The 15,051-nt window shown below is 46.0% G+C and overlaps 1 protein-coding gene across 5 annotated transcripts in view; it reads right to left on the reverse strand.

Annotated features, from left to right (window-relative positions):
- LOC142563854 (uncharacterized) overlaps positions 1–15,051 on the reverse strand; it is a 68,971-nt gene that overhangs the window by 35,881 nt on the left and 18,039 nt on the right. For all 5 annotated transcript variants that reach the window (XM_075674517.1, XM_075674516.1, XM_075674520.1 and 2 more), the window contains exons 7-12: positions 12,901–13,032; positions 11,165–11,299; positions 10,605–10,703; positions 7,129–7,227; positions 5,535–5,630; positions 4,459–4,554 (exon numbers count right to left, since the gene is read on the reverse strand). In XM_075674517.1, coding sequence (XP_075530632.1) covers positions 4,459–4,554; positions 5,535–5,630; positions 7,129–7,227; positions 10,605–10,703; positions 11,165–11,299; positions 12,901–13,032 — 657 coding nt within the window. The remainder of the gene's footprint in view (positions 1–4,458; positions 4,555–5,534; positions 5,631–7,128; positions 7,228–10,604; positions 10,704–11,164; positions 11,300–12,900; positions 13,033–15,051) is intronic.

The raw sequence follows: 15,051 nt of genomic DNA on the forward strand, positions 1-15,051 counted from the left end.
ACATAAGACTAGGTTCAGAGGATCAGAGGCAAGGATGAGAGGGAAAAGGTGGCAGTTTCGCCCGAAAAGCAAAGTATCGACTGCGATAGAAAAGTAGTAGACAGGTAAACGAAGTAACGATAGTAGCTTTATCAGGCCGTGTAAATTCGTAAACATTCGTTCACTTACGAAATTGACAAACATGGTTTTATGCACACACCCAAGTGTAAGCACACCTCACTCGGTTATCGCGCACACTCGCTGTCAAGACGCGGGCGTGAGAAAGCACAGCAGCAGCAGCGAGCCAATTTAACTTCACGCTACCTGTCGCTGCAATACGAACAAAGCGTTGAGAACAATGCACACACGAAACTATGAGCCCCCGGCGAACCTACACTCTGTACTCATGACAGATCGCTTTCTATATAGGGGCCTCGTGACCGCGTAGCCGCTGGTGTACAACGCCCCTCCTCCTTGAACCGCTATCGTCGGATCACTCTAGCACGCTTTCACTCGATCATAGAGCATACGGTACGTAGCGACGATGTTATCACCCTAGGACTTCATACGGAACATCACAGCGATGGCGACGCCGACGGTTGACAAGCACCTGAAGCGTCCGTATGAATGTTACTGCCATGAAAACGAAGGTATGCGCTGACGTGAAAGAACAAGGCGCGTTTTCAATGTGACGAATCGATCTGGAGTGACACTCAAAAAATACCCGTGCTTCCTGTTTTGTCTGCAGTGGAATCTAACAATTTTTGGGGACATGTTGCTTTTTCCAAAGGTGCCCTTGTTTTGAAGTGACAACTGCCACTAGAACTACCAGTCAAGAAAGACGACGATTTGCAAAGGCCAAGTAATTATCTCGGTACTAATGATTTCTAACATGCTGCCGGTCCTTCCTTTGCTGGTCTTCGCAAATTGTCGCTCTGAAAACGCCTCGCCTAGTTTACTGCGTCACAGTGACCTCTTAAATCTTATGGAGTAAGCAGCTGTATCCTTTTCTTTGCTTCTCCAAGGTAACCTTGGCATGGTTTCTAGATTGTCCCTTCATGTCGTAATTGGTTTCATTCGGCATTGCTGTGACATCGTCGTTCGTTCTATGTGTTGATTTGATTCTTCACGCAGTACTTGAGTTGTACCCAATGATTTATCACTGCTTTCAGAATGAGCATGTACCATGGAGCCCTCTGGTATACCAAATCGCGGGATACCACCAGGACAGACTTTCACACCAGGATTCCTAGCGTGGAATCTGGCGTTGAAATCCGTTACTCAACGCGTGAGTGAATGGAAATAGCGAGGTCCTGCTACTACTTGGCATTGGTTCACAGAAAAGGACCTCGGCATGTTATTTTATTGCTTCTTCGGTATAAGCTCTGCTAGGTGCTCAAGAACGTTTTTTGAGTGTCGTTGAGCATACTAAATTGCTAACGATTCCATTCAGTTGCGTAATATACTTTGTACAATAAGCTGTCCATATTGTCATAGCTAGTACGCGTATCTATGGAGGGAATTTCGACTGCCACATTCGAGACGGGTGATTATTGGGTAATATATTGTTGGGTTTCAAAACCGTTCAGTATAGCGTAAGTCTGACGCTAAACGATGAAAATAATGCGAGTATATATTGGCGACTATAGATTTGATTAAAACGAGGATCCAGGAAGGTCCGTGCCACATAGATCGGTTGTATTTTACGCTGGAGGAGTTGTAGCGACAATTCGCAGCCAAGAGTGCCAAATATGTTCAATAATTTTCAGCGCATGTGATATATTGCATTACTACGAAAAGTCTGCAGATAGCAGACATTATTCCGATAAAGGATTGTCCAATCAAGCGAAATTTCCGCTGTTTCTCTACAAGTCAGTGACAACAGCTAAGAACATTTCCAATTTTATGAGAATGAATCACTCACTCGCTGCCATTTGGGAGTGTGCAGCGATCGCTGGCAAAATCGTAATTCAACTAGAATACCGTGCTCGATCCCTGAAGGAGAAGCTTACAATAATCTATTTCGTCAAAGGATTTGTGCAAACACTCAAGAATGTTAACGAATACATTCATTTTAGCTCCTTACTAATGCATTCCGCCAATAACACTAAAGTTTACCCTTCATAAAGGGCCATAAGCAACATCTTACACATTTCTTAAAGATATTTTCAATAAACACGCATGTCGTGTACATAATGCTGTGATGATTGTCTTTTGCGAACGTGGCTGAGCTATGCGGAATGGCGACGCTACATTTTCAAACAACAACAAAAAAATCACTCGCCCCTCTTCAGGCCTTTCCTGTGCCTCTCTGCGCATCGTGATATCAAGTGTCCTCCACGTGACGTAAACATGGTAGACACTCTCGATTTGTCGACCTCCAAGAGCCTACGACTCTGTGAGCGCGCCACCATGCATTTGATGGCAGTCGTACGCCTGCTCTTACTAGTTGTGTTGCTCACATCTGCGCCCACGTGCTACGTGCTTCGGTGTGCAATACCCAGTGCCATATCGCTCGTATCTCCCGTATCATGTACGGGCTGCCGTATCATCCAGTCAACCGCACACAGATGCACGCGCTCGACCGGTTACTTAACGAAGCCAAACGCATTGTTACTGGGCTCCCAAGGTACACAAGCCTCGAAGCGCTTGAAAGTTGAAGCAAACGCAACAACCTGTCCGAGTTCGTCGGCATGCACATATATACACTTGAGACGAGACATCGCGCCACAAATGCCGAGCGACACACACTCATGCTCCTCGGGTATGACGTCCACACAATGCCCATTTTGCCCCACAAAACGCCACCGTGGCAAATCACGGCTCTCAGCAATTGCAGGCCACTTGCTTTCACTATGGACCCTAATGAGCGAATGCGGCGCCTTGCATATGCCAAGAGGCACGCTACAGCTACGCGTTCACTCCCCTTGACTGAACGCATCGTATACACGGACGCTGCAGTGCCTGCAGACAGCGCTTGTAACACCTGTTATGCAACTGCGTGGTACGACCAGACAAATGAAAATCAGTACCAACGCCATGATATATCAGCAGAAGCAATGTACAGCACCCGCGAATAGCCAATGGCCATCCTAGATTATTTGGAGTGGGCCCTCGAAACTTCGTTTCAAACTGACCCTGTTACCATCATGTGCACACAGACTCCAAGGCTGCCCATCGGGTATGCGCTAATGTTCTTTACGCGGATACCGTACTCCAGAAGATCCGGCACCGGTCACGCCTGCTCCGCGAATGCGGTGACGATGTTACCATCCAATGGGTTCCGGCTAACTGCGGTATCCCCGGAAACGAGAAGGCTCATAGACTGGCGCACGCTCATCTCTCTACCACGCTAGCCAGAGCCTCCGATACTCCTTATCCCCTCCTAGCTACCACACTTCAGCTAGGAGACCCGATGGCAGACAAGCATGCGACCAAACAACGACGTGCCGCCTACCTGCAGTGGGCAATCCACTCTCTATATCGTCGCTTCCCCCGAAGGCATTCACACGGCGAGAGTCAGTCATGCTTCGGAGAATTCAGACAGGCACCCTCCTTACTCCTCACTTGCTGAACTGTTTCCACAGGGGTGGCACACAACCAGTGGCGTAGCTAGGTGGTCTGGCACCCGGGACCCATAGGTCTTCTGTCACCCCACCCCCCCCCCTCAGGTGTATCTGGCGGAAAGAGGGGTGTCTTCAGACGTATATATGACACGTCCCCCCCCCCTACTGGCCCCTTGCACCCGGGGCCCACGGCCCCCCCCCCTGTTGCTACGCCACTGCACCCAACCACCCGTGAGTGGGTTCTGTTCCACGTGCAAAGGTCGAGCCGATCTCAACCAGCTGTGTTGAGAGTGCCCCACCTACATCTCACCGAGGCTACGTGCCCTGGCCACCATACAGCGGGCACCCTGGCCTTCTCTCCGGACTCGGGCTTGCCCGGATACCACGTCTCCGGACCATGCCACCGAGCTCTGGAGAGCACTCCTGTTGTTCCTCCAGGACCCGGCGGCACCACCGGTTTGCGATCGGCTCCGCGATAGCCACAAGAGTCAAGCGGCCCCCCACTTAACTGATTCCAGGACGTTTGTTATTAAAACGGAGGCAGCCTCACCCTTACGATTTTGCAATAATAACCCTCCTTTTCCACCGCAGCATCTTCGGGGCATTTTAATGTGGAATGAACGTGGCTTCATGAATTCATTCGGCCGCATTTCAGTATTTATTGCGGCAGCATGTCCGCTGTAGACTCCTACACAACTGTCACTATATAACAAATTTCCGACCTCGGGGTTGTTGAGGGCACCTTTAAAAAATATAATACATAAGAAAATGTATGTTTTTCATGGGAACCACTGTGGAGTACTGAAAACAAAATTTCTAAAGGGTATCTTAACTGCGACCTCACACCTATTTTGATCTGGAGTTTCAATAGACATGGATTTCAACAATGATGGTTCGATCTTAAGCTACTCACCGGAGCCTCTTCAGACCGTGAAGGCTGCGTTTGCACAATGTTACTTGCGGCCATTTGGGAATAGCCACTTTCTTGATGAACCCCACTGGAATGTCCCTGAAAATCAATGAGATTTAAACAGGCGAACCACACCCTTTAGGCGTTAATTCAAGAGGCCATTCCAATTCACTTCGTTAGGCTTTGCCGGTTCATGGAATACTTTTCTACTTCACGAAAACAAACTTGCTAGTCTTATTTCCTGCCAAGGAAAGCACATTCGTGCTGAGAGGAACAATGGGACGTTATTTGTGTTACAATTATTTGTAGCACCAATAATCATTTAGAAGTTCTTTATATGAACTATCTATGATGAATCCACCAAATGGTATGAAAAAAAGCCCATCTGTGTTCCAGTATATTTCACCTTCTTAAACCGTAATTTTAAGATATTATCCAAGCGTACGAAAAAATGACATCCTGTGCTTTGAGGGGTAATGCAACATTTGATAGTGAAGGAAGCTTTCGAAATACCCTATGCTCCGCAGGCAACTGCTTGAGTAGTCTTTATCGGTGTGAGGGCAGTACGCTTACAAATACACCGTTAGGTCGTTCTCTTCATACAATATGCCAAATAGGGGAAGCATGTAGAGCAAACTGCTGGCCTTGAAAGTGAAATTCTCTTTCAATGAGTACTCTCGCCTTGACATCATCTCTTGTGGGCAGTGAATGAGACCCGAAATATGAGAAATCGCATGGAAGTAAGCCTGTAGCACAGATTTGAAACGCCACTGTATCAAGGGATCTATGGTAACTGACACCATGCACTTCACAGTCCTGTACTCAGCTGAGGATACTATTCCACTGAAGGACGGATACCTTAATTCCACGTAAGTAAAGCAGGAAAAGAAAAACCTTACAGAAAGCATGTCTGACATCGTCAGACTACGGTTGGGCACATTTACATGAAACAAAGCGGGAACGCGGGAAAATTGGAAAGTTTTTAAAACAGCATTTGAACTGTGGCCTAAAAAAGATATGATAGGGTCTTTTAGTATACAGCAATTTTGACAATGACACTTCAATCGTAAACTACTCACTGAAGTCTCTTCACACCGTGAAGGCTGCGTTCCAACAATGTAACCAGCGGCCATTTGGGAAACTTCGCCTCCTTGACGAGCCCCAAGGTAGCGTCCCTGAAAATCACCGAAATTTAAAAGGCGAACCGCATACTCTGTGCACTAATGGAGCAGTGTATTGCAACGCATTTCCTAGGGCTTTCCTGAGTCATGATACACTAGCGCTGTTTATCGGTTGCTGTAGGTAGGACAAATTTATAGGCTGAAGTATGCTGAGTAAAATAAGATGAGAGAGGATATTTCCAAACTGTGAAGTTGACTGCGTAACTTTCATTGCTTTGTCAGATGTGACTGATACGTGATAGCCAAGGCTCTGGACATTTATGGCAGAGCAGACAAGTGACTGCAGATAGTTTCCGTACACTACTTTAAGAACGCATGTGGAACCAGCTATTGTATAGTCCAGTAGCACACGTGTCCAAACTGTAGTAATGGAAATGGCCGTACTTTGTCGCTCGCAAAAAAATCTGGAAAGCAATCGTGTAGTGACGGCATCACCAAGTATCAACCATGAGTAGAGAGCGCGTGCTGTCAGCAACATTTCTGTAGTTTTATTGATTTTAAAATGACATTCACTGAATAAGTGCAGTCGTACGAGAAAGCAATCAACTAAAGCGTGAGATCGCTTCCAGCAGGTTCATTTTCTTCTCCACCTCCTCTAACTTCTCTGTATGTGCTCTTCGTATGGCCCAAAGAAGCAAACCAATCAGCGCATATTATTCGGATATTTACTAAATCTGCTGTGCAGTTAACGTTGAGCTTGCGCAATTTATAAAAAGAAGTTCTCTATTATTACAGTCAATGGCCTTACAGGAATTGAAGCCTAAGGAAGCTTTTACAGTGGAGCTGTTAGTAGCTCTCTGGGTTTCTCTTCACGTCCGCGGCTTCGACAAGCTGGGAGAGAGCTGAGAGAGAGGAAAGCAGACTCTAAATATAGCATCACGTAGCATAGCGACGCGGCGATGGTGGGTGGCGCTTAGCGAGAGACAAGAGCGGAGCTGGGGAAGAGAGACCTGAGAAAGAGTGAAGGCAGACTACAAAAATAGCATAGCGACGTGGCGAGGGTGGGTGGTTCCTAGCGGGGAAGGGGTGGTGCGGCGGGTTCACAGGTGGTGTGACGTCATTACTCTCCGATAAAAACCCGGGCCCTCGCTTCGGCGGTCGTCTTTCTCGCAGCGGAAAAAATTTGCACTTTACTTGCCTTCCCCCAGCTCCGCTAGTGTCTGGTGTTTGCGATAGCACAGCAAAGCATAATTTTTTTTGAAAGAAAGGAATCTCCTATTGCCATTGGAGTGTTGTTAACATATATGTTGCTTTAACTGCCATTTATACCTGGTAGTTGCACAGGACTCAACCTTCTTTATTTTAAGGGGGAGGTGACTATAGCTTAATAATAGCTCTATTGCACTACTCACGGTCATCACGTGACCGTGACGCTTCCGAAATTGCTCATTCTCTTTCGTTTCTGTAAAAATTTTGCTGCTCTCTGATTCCAAGTACATAACGTGATTACTTCAATGGCCGATATTCCTTGGTCACATTGGCGCTCACTTACGTGCTCAGTGACGTCGTCTTCAGTAGGTATATCAGAAACGCTCAGCATCACGTAACTGCTCTGCAGACTGCCCATATCCGATGCCACGGCTGCCACTTCCTGCGCAGTCAGAACACAGCGAATACCGCCTTCAGAAAAGTGCGCTCAATGTTCAAGTTCTATATTAATACCCCACGTTGTTATCAGCAACTGCGAATATTTTAATTCTATGTATACTGATTTGCTGTTGAAACAACATCCGGGATTGTTACGATCGAAATAAATGGCAGGTAAACAGGCGTTCACATTGTACCTATGTTATGGCAAGCCTTCAACTGAGAAAGCACAAACGAAAATATTGCGAAAAGATAGGCGTGCTTGAAACACTATAAACCGCACGAACGAAGTGTCTTGCGATCTCACCAGCCGCACTTCTTGAAACGTTATCTTGTCACTTAATATATGAACAATAGCTATTTATGGGGACGGCAAAAACCGTGCCTCTCCTACTTTGGTGTAGCAATATTGTGTCGCTTGCCGCTTCGAGTAGCATTTTCATTGATATGCTCATTCCTTATTTGGATGACTACAGCCCTATAACGCTACAGTTGCGTACCTGGAGTCTATGGATTATCTCCTCTACACGTTCCCATTGCGACGATCATGCAGCGCCTTGATTTCTGCACCACACTATGTCACCAGGATTCAATACCATTCTCAATGGCAAAGGTGCTCGCAGCAGGGCGACATGGGCTACATTCACCGAAAGCGACACATTACTGCCATTTCTGAAGTCGACATAGCCCTTCAGCAATTGTAGTTCAGATGTACACGTCCGTACTGACCGACGCCCTCAGTGTTTTCCTTCTTTATTTTCCTCTCCCTCTCTAACACGCTTTCCTATGTATGGCGTGGTGAACCACATGAGCGCCTGGCTTACTTCAATGTCTTTTCACCTTTTACCTTTGTCTGTCTATGGATATAATAGTGAGTTGGTATCATATGGTAAAGCTTTAATAAAGTCCTACAGATCGTGAGTCTTCACGAAGCGGGCCGCTCCCACGTGGGAACCGGAAGGCCGAGCCTCTCAGCCGCATCGTGGGCCTGCTGGACAGCCCAGAGTTGGTCAGCCAGAAGAGGGCTGCGGAGAACCACCTCCCATCTGGCCGAGCTGTTAGCGATGATAGAGCGTGACCGGGCACACCGCCAGAGCATATGGTCTAACGTGGCTATATCTCCACAATCGTGGCAGGTAGCGTTGGTGTAAGTATCTGGATAGATTTTATGTAAGAGCGACGGATTCGGATAGGTATTCGTTTGTAGTAGACGGAGCGTTAATGCTTGAGCTCTATTGAGGCGCGGATGAGGAAGAAAGTAGGTTCTACGGCTGAGATAGTAGTGTTTAGTAATCTCATTGTAGGTGGAGCACGTGCCCCTGTTCTCTGGGGAGTCGGCTTCCGATTGGTCGAGGGTAGCGCGGTGGGCAAGTTCACGCGCAGCCCCGTGAGCCGACCCGTTGAGGTTGGGAGGAGCACCCTTTATCTGACCCTGATGTGCCGCAAACCAATAATTGAAGTGGTGCGTGGCTGCCTTGCCCCCAATAAGTTTGAGGGCCTGTTTGGAAACGGTGCCTTTTTCAAGTGCTCCGACTGCAGATCTTGAATCACTATAGATGACATCCCGTGAGCTATCCAACAGGGCTAGTGCAATAGCCATTTGTTCAGCTATTTCGGAGTCCCTCGTTCGAACCGAGGCAGCATTGGTGATTCCTTGCCAACTATCAACAGTGACGATGGTGAACGCCCGACGTCCCTTACAAGAAGCGGCATCCACAAAGCTGACCTGTCGCTGATTACTGTGTATTTGCCTAAGGAGGTTGGCCGCCCTTGCCCTCCTTCTACCGCGATTATGATCGAGGTGCATGTTCCTTGGTATTGGCGCGACCGTGATGTTGTCATGAATCGACGGAGGAAGTCAGAGAACTCCTCCTCTACTCTATCGGGGTGATATCCGAGTTCCTGTAAGATGGATCTCCCTGCCTTCGTTGTTGTGAGGCGAGTTAGCTGTGCGCGCTCCTGGGCTTCTGCGAACTCTTCAAGAGTGCTATGAATACCAAGCTACATTAAGCGCTCTGTACAAGTGTATACGGGTAATCCTAGAACCCGCTCGGTAATATTCCTACGCTGTGCATTCAATTTATCCCGCTTTGCCCGTTTCCAACGATGCATAACAGATGAGATGAGAATAGTGAGTTGAGCAGTAATTATTAAACGTTTGCTGTAGTTTGCAGGCGCAAATATTGTCTTATGAAAAATAAACTGTTTCAAAAAGCACTCATACTAATTGCTAATTGCTGAAGTATGTCATTACCACAGGCTATTATAAGAAAGAAAGCAAACCCGGACATGTATTCTCGAACGACCGCTTTTGGGGATCTTATCACTTTCGCGTGAAGCTGTCCAAGGTATGTCACATGATCGTAACGGTTTTGCTCAGCCAGTCAATCAGCGTGCACTGAAAGTGTTCTCTGAGAGAGGGGCCATCCTAGAGTATACGCCCCCTGGATATGCATATTTAGAATAAGCAGTTTTGGTAACGAAATTGTGCCGTGACGCATGCATGTTTGTACTACGCGGAGAAATCCGTAAAGGCCAACTGCAAGGAAATGCTGGACAGCATAAAAAAGGCGGCTTGACATAATGTAGATGTACAGGAACATATTTTCAAAATTTTGTGTTTGAAATATGAGCCATAGTGTCGTAGAAAGCTTCAAACAATAGCCGCGACTGATACTGTAACTAAAAGAGCCCACCATAAGCGTTCTCTGGAAGTGACCCATGACCTAACGTGCAGATGCTCGGCATCACCTCCGAAGTGTCGGAGGCAATACTACTAAGTACCATAGTTACCGCAGCCACCACGGGTTGTCGCGACAAGCCCTCTCTCTATGTGAGACACTCGGCCTACCACGTAGTCTGATTGGTCCCTGTGGTACCTACAGGCATGGATACTCGAGCCAGCCCCGAGCATCCGGAGTATGCGGCTGCCCTCGGCTCGCTGAAAAACGTTGACAGGAGTGTGCTGTAATTTATGTGAAAGCGACACCACCAGATGCACGCAACGTCTGTTTAAGTGCGGTTTAAAGGCTGCCAACAAAGAAACTTTACAATTACCAGCCCTGCGTAATTCCCGAGATTGGTGCAGTTGTATATACTCCTCATTGATAACAAGTTTACCCAAACTTTTTTTTGCGGGGGAATTGTCCTACAAAGCTTTCAAAACTTTGCTAGGTCACTCCCATCTAAATTCACGAGGATGCAGAACCAAGTACAATACATTATCAAAGTTACTTTATTTATGAAAACCACTGTGGGAATTCTATAGGGCTCAAAACAAAATTTTTGAAACAATCTTTCAACTGGAACATAAAAGAATCTGATACTGGCTTTTAATACCCATGACTTTCAACAATAACAATTCAATCTTAAGCTACTCACTGTAGTAGTCGCTTCAGACTGTGAAGGCTTGTTTTCCAGATTGTCATGGGCGGCCACTTGGATATTGCCGCCTCCTTGACGAACCCCATTGTAGTGTCCCTATAAATCACAGATTTCAACAGGCGAACAACATCCTGTAAGAGCTAATTAAGTTGTCTATTATATTACATCATGGTTTGATGACTCATAGAATAGTTTTCCACTTCACGAAAACGTGTAACTTGCTCTGGTCAAGGACAGTACATTTCTGCCGAGAAATATGAGGAAATGTTATTCGTGTTAAAATGATTCATAGAAGGAATAATCCTTTAGTAACTGATTTTCTTATCTGTGATGAAACCCCCAAACGGCATGAATGAAAAAAATGCTATTGGCTTTGCGGCATGTTTCGCTCTCTCAAATCGCAATTTTAAGGTATTATCTCCGTGTACGAAAAAAATTATACGTTGAGCTTTGCGGGGTAAAGCACAAGCCTATACCAAAGGAATCTTTTCAAAATAGCCCTTAATCCACAGCCAGATGCTGCAACGTCTTTATCGGAGTGACAACAGTGTGCTTACCAGTATCCCGGGACATCGTTCTCCTGGTGCAATATGCGGAATAGGCGAGGCAGGTTGAGCAAACATCTGGCGTTGAAAGTTAAAGTCTGGTTGCATCGATGCTCTCGCCGCAACATGTTTTCGTGTGGGCAGCGCCTGGAGCACAAAATATTAGGTGAATCCGCATGACACTCAACCTGCAGCACTAATCCTAAATGTGATTGCATCCATGGTTCTGTAGTAGGTGGCGCCAAACACTTCACAAGCCTTTATTAAGCTGACGAGACCGCTACCATGAAAGACGAGGACCCGAATCCCATTTCAGTGAATCATAATAATAATAATAATATTTGGGGTTTTACGTGCCAAAACCAATTTCTGATTATGAGGCACGCCGTAGTGGAGGACTCCGGAAATTTTGACCACCTGGGGTTCTTTAACGTGCACCTAAATCTAAGCACACGGGTGTTTTCGCATTTCGCCCCCATCGAAATACGGCCGCCGTGGCCGGGATTCGATCCCGCGACGTCGTGCTCAGCAGCCCAACACCATAGCCACTGAGCAACCACGGCGGGTTCAGTGAATCATGAAAGTAACAATTTCTCAGAATAAGTCGCATGGCTCCACATTTTCGTTGTAAGCTGGTACACACTGACATGCAACACAACGGGAAATGCTAAAACTAGAGGTGCTCAAATAGCAGCTCAAAAAATATTATAAACATAGCGTGATAAAAGCTCATTGTTGGCACAGGACCACGAACTTCTCTTAAGTGCCAAAGTGAAATAGAAGGAAACTTTTCAAAGTAACAATATATGTGTACGGTGCTATACTATCACACGATTTTGCAAATGACAGAACAGTGCACTCATGTTTTGATTGTGAAGTTGTCCTCCTGGTTCAAAGTGCTCAGTGGACGAAACAGGTCGAGCAAACTTTAGGCGTTCGAGGTTAGGCTCGGGGTGAACCGGTGCACCCACCACAATATCTCGAGGTGTGAGTGCCTGAAGGAGTAAACCTAAATTCATAGTATATCACAAAACATCACTGCCGTAAATCTGTTGTATCGAGCTGCGTTCTTACTGTAACAGTGGAGATTTGAAATGGAGCCACTCAAAAGCCGTAACGTGCGTCCACACGACCACTCTAATGAAAATCACAGATATTAAAGCCACGTCAACAAATGGAAAATACTCTAAAAATCGACAGGATGAACCGCGGCATTACAATGGTAACCAAAACGAGGCATTGAAAACACAAGAACCTGAAAGCAAGAAACATTTTAATAGCGCCTCTAAAGAAAATACTGCATAATGAGAGCGAAGTACTTTCTTACGTCTGTATTGCTTGCAGATGATGTAGAAAGACAGTTTCCACAGTAGCAGAGGCTCGCTAGGTAGCGACAACATAGGATTTTCTCAATGTGTTTTTTCCACGTCACTGAAGGACGGACAGATTAACACCATATCAACAAATAAAGACAGCACAAAAATTAAATAAAAGCATGCACTGTAGCTATTAGCATTACTAAAGCAAGCCTATGTACATAGATGCATATAACGATCAGACACGAGACCTGAGCAGCAACGGCCCATGGGCGAGAAATCACGGGAGTGTCACAATGTGTTAGGTATGAGTGCATTTCGCTTAGGCGCTGTGGTTTTTACAGAGAAAATGTTCTCAATGCGGCGAGTCTGTGAACATAACTATTTCACAAAGTATTTACTAAGGTAAGAACATGAAAACAATGCACTTACATGCTCATTTGGATGGCCTTCTTGCGTAGTAAGTAAAATAGGTAAAGCCGGTAGAACGCGCTCTTGGCTTTCATGTTGAGGGTATTCTTGAACTGGAGCGCTGATCGCAGCAGCTCCACGTGTAGGCAGCACCTGCAGAATGAGAGGAAGTATATATTCAGAGTGCACTAAGTCAACATCGCAGCAAAGTCGTTGTGTACTGAGGTGGATGGTCGTTTTATCAAGTGTCCAATAGAGATTTTCTTAGCTATCCTTTACTGAGCGAAAAAAAAAAACACGGACTTTTCTATGCGAATCTACGTGAAGAGTCGTGACGAGACATCACCAGTAATTCTGTTGTCCCTGATATCCAATTGTTTATATAAAAATGCTTATCTAAAATTCCATTTCGTAGGGTAAATATTGAAATGTAGCTTAGACCGTAGAGAATCCCAAGACATGGCAACATGGGGTGTTTTCAGTACACATCACATGCTTTTCTTTTTTCGACGAACATTGATACCCTTTAAGTATGAAAAATATCATGTAACACTAAACCCACGCGCACGGAATAGCAGCGCCATAAAACCGTCCCAATTAATAATAATAATATTTGGGGTTTTACGCGCCAAAACCACTTTCTGATTATGAGGCACGCCGTAGTGGAGGACTCCGGAAATTTTGACCACCTGGGGTTCTTTAACGTGCACCTAAATCTAAGCACACGGGTGTTTTCGCATTTCGCCCCCATCGAAATGCAGCCGCCGTGGCCGGGATTCGATCCCGCGACCTCGTGCTCAGTAGCCCAACACCATAGCCACTGAGCAACCACGGCGGGTAACCGTCCCAATTCGAAAGGAAGCATTTCCCTCGTCTTGATATGCAATAATTGTTGAAACCTGCTTTTGACACCGCGTGGAAAGAAGACGCATGCTGCTTACCGGCCCCATTCGGTCACAGGAACACACAGGAACACACAGTACACAGGACCAGCTTGCTTTCGTATTGAGACTGACTGTTAGCGCTGCTATCCCGTGAGCACTAAAAATCCCGTATATTCGAAAAGTTGAAAAGGCTTTGACGTCACCAAGAAAACATAATATGATTGGACGATACCTTCAGCGCGACTCCTTGTTTTTACCAGGAGTGGCTAGCAGTGGGCACGCGCCCAGCATGCATTGACCTAGGTTCTCAACCGGCGCGTACATTTTGTTTTAACTGCATATCTAATTGATCTTTGGGTTTATTTGATTGTCACTCACCTCGGTAAATAAACTGTTTAAACTGATGTCTCATTTTGAGCAACCGCGACAAGAAGTAGGCCAGCCAAAGACTCCTTTTATAATATTTAGCAGAAATTCATATTCAGTCCATAAAACAAGAATATACGCTGCTATGGATCTCGTGACAAAATCACGATATGACCCATGATGGTAACTGCTTTTGCACTTGCAGGGTTCTTCTGCATTTGATCGCCCAAAGGGAAGGAGCCAACGGCTTGAAACAGACGTGACTCTCTCGGATTGGCCCCCTAATCTCACACAGCCATTCAATGTCACGTGACATGCCAGGTGTGCACAGCTTATTTGTTTCTTTTCTTCACATAAAACATGTCGCACTGCCACCAGTTTTCGCAACGGTTCGAAAATCTAGGGGCTTTAATGCAGAGGGGCACGCAGCCACATGGTATTTTTCATATTTCGCTTGTTCACTCAACTTCATCAGAAATTCAATCACACAATGTGTACACTGCGCCAAACACTTCATATATACGTCGGTTTTGATTCTCCACAATTCCGTAATTGACGTCGTGTCACTTGCGAAAGCAATTAAGAAAGTTAGTTGCTTTTGTTTGCTAAGTGAACGTCGATGGCCACAATTTAGTGGCAGTCTTCTGGCCAGACTTTAAACAACATACGCTTGGTCTTGTTCGCGTACAATAATCTGTTGTTTAAACTGGGCGCACGATAGCCAGGCGCCCTGTATATTATGCGGCGTTACTCACATGTCTTAAATCATCTGAGGACCCCGCTCCCCTGACCGACGGAAAGCTTAATGCCGCAACCAATAGAAGACAACCAAATGAAAATTCGACCGAATAAGCAGTGCGTTTTGATAATCCTAAGCCATGAAGTTTACCATAGAGGCACCAAACGAGCAGGTCCAAAATTT

Source organism: Dermacentor variabilis, chromosome 11, assembly GCF_050947875.1.
Source record: "Dermacentor variabilis isolate Ectoservices chromosome 11, ASM5094787v1, whole genome shotgun sequence".
Taxonomy (NCBI): Eukaryota; Metazoa; Arthropoda; class Arachnida; order Ixodida; family Ixodidae; genus Dermacentor; species Dermacentor variabilis.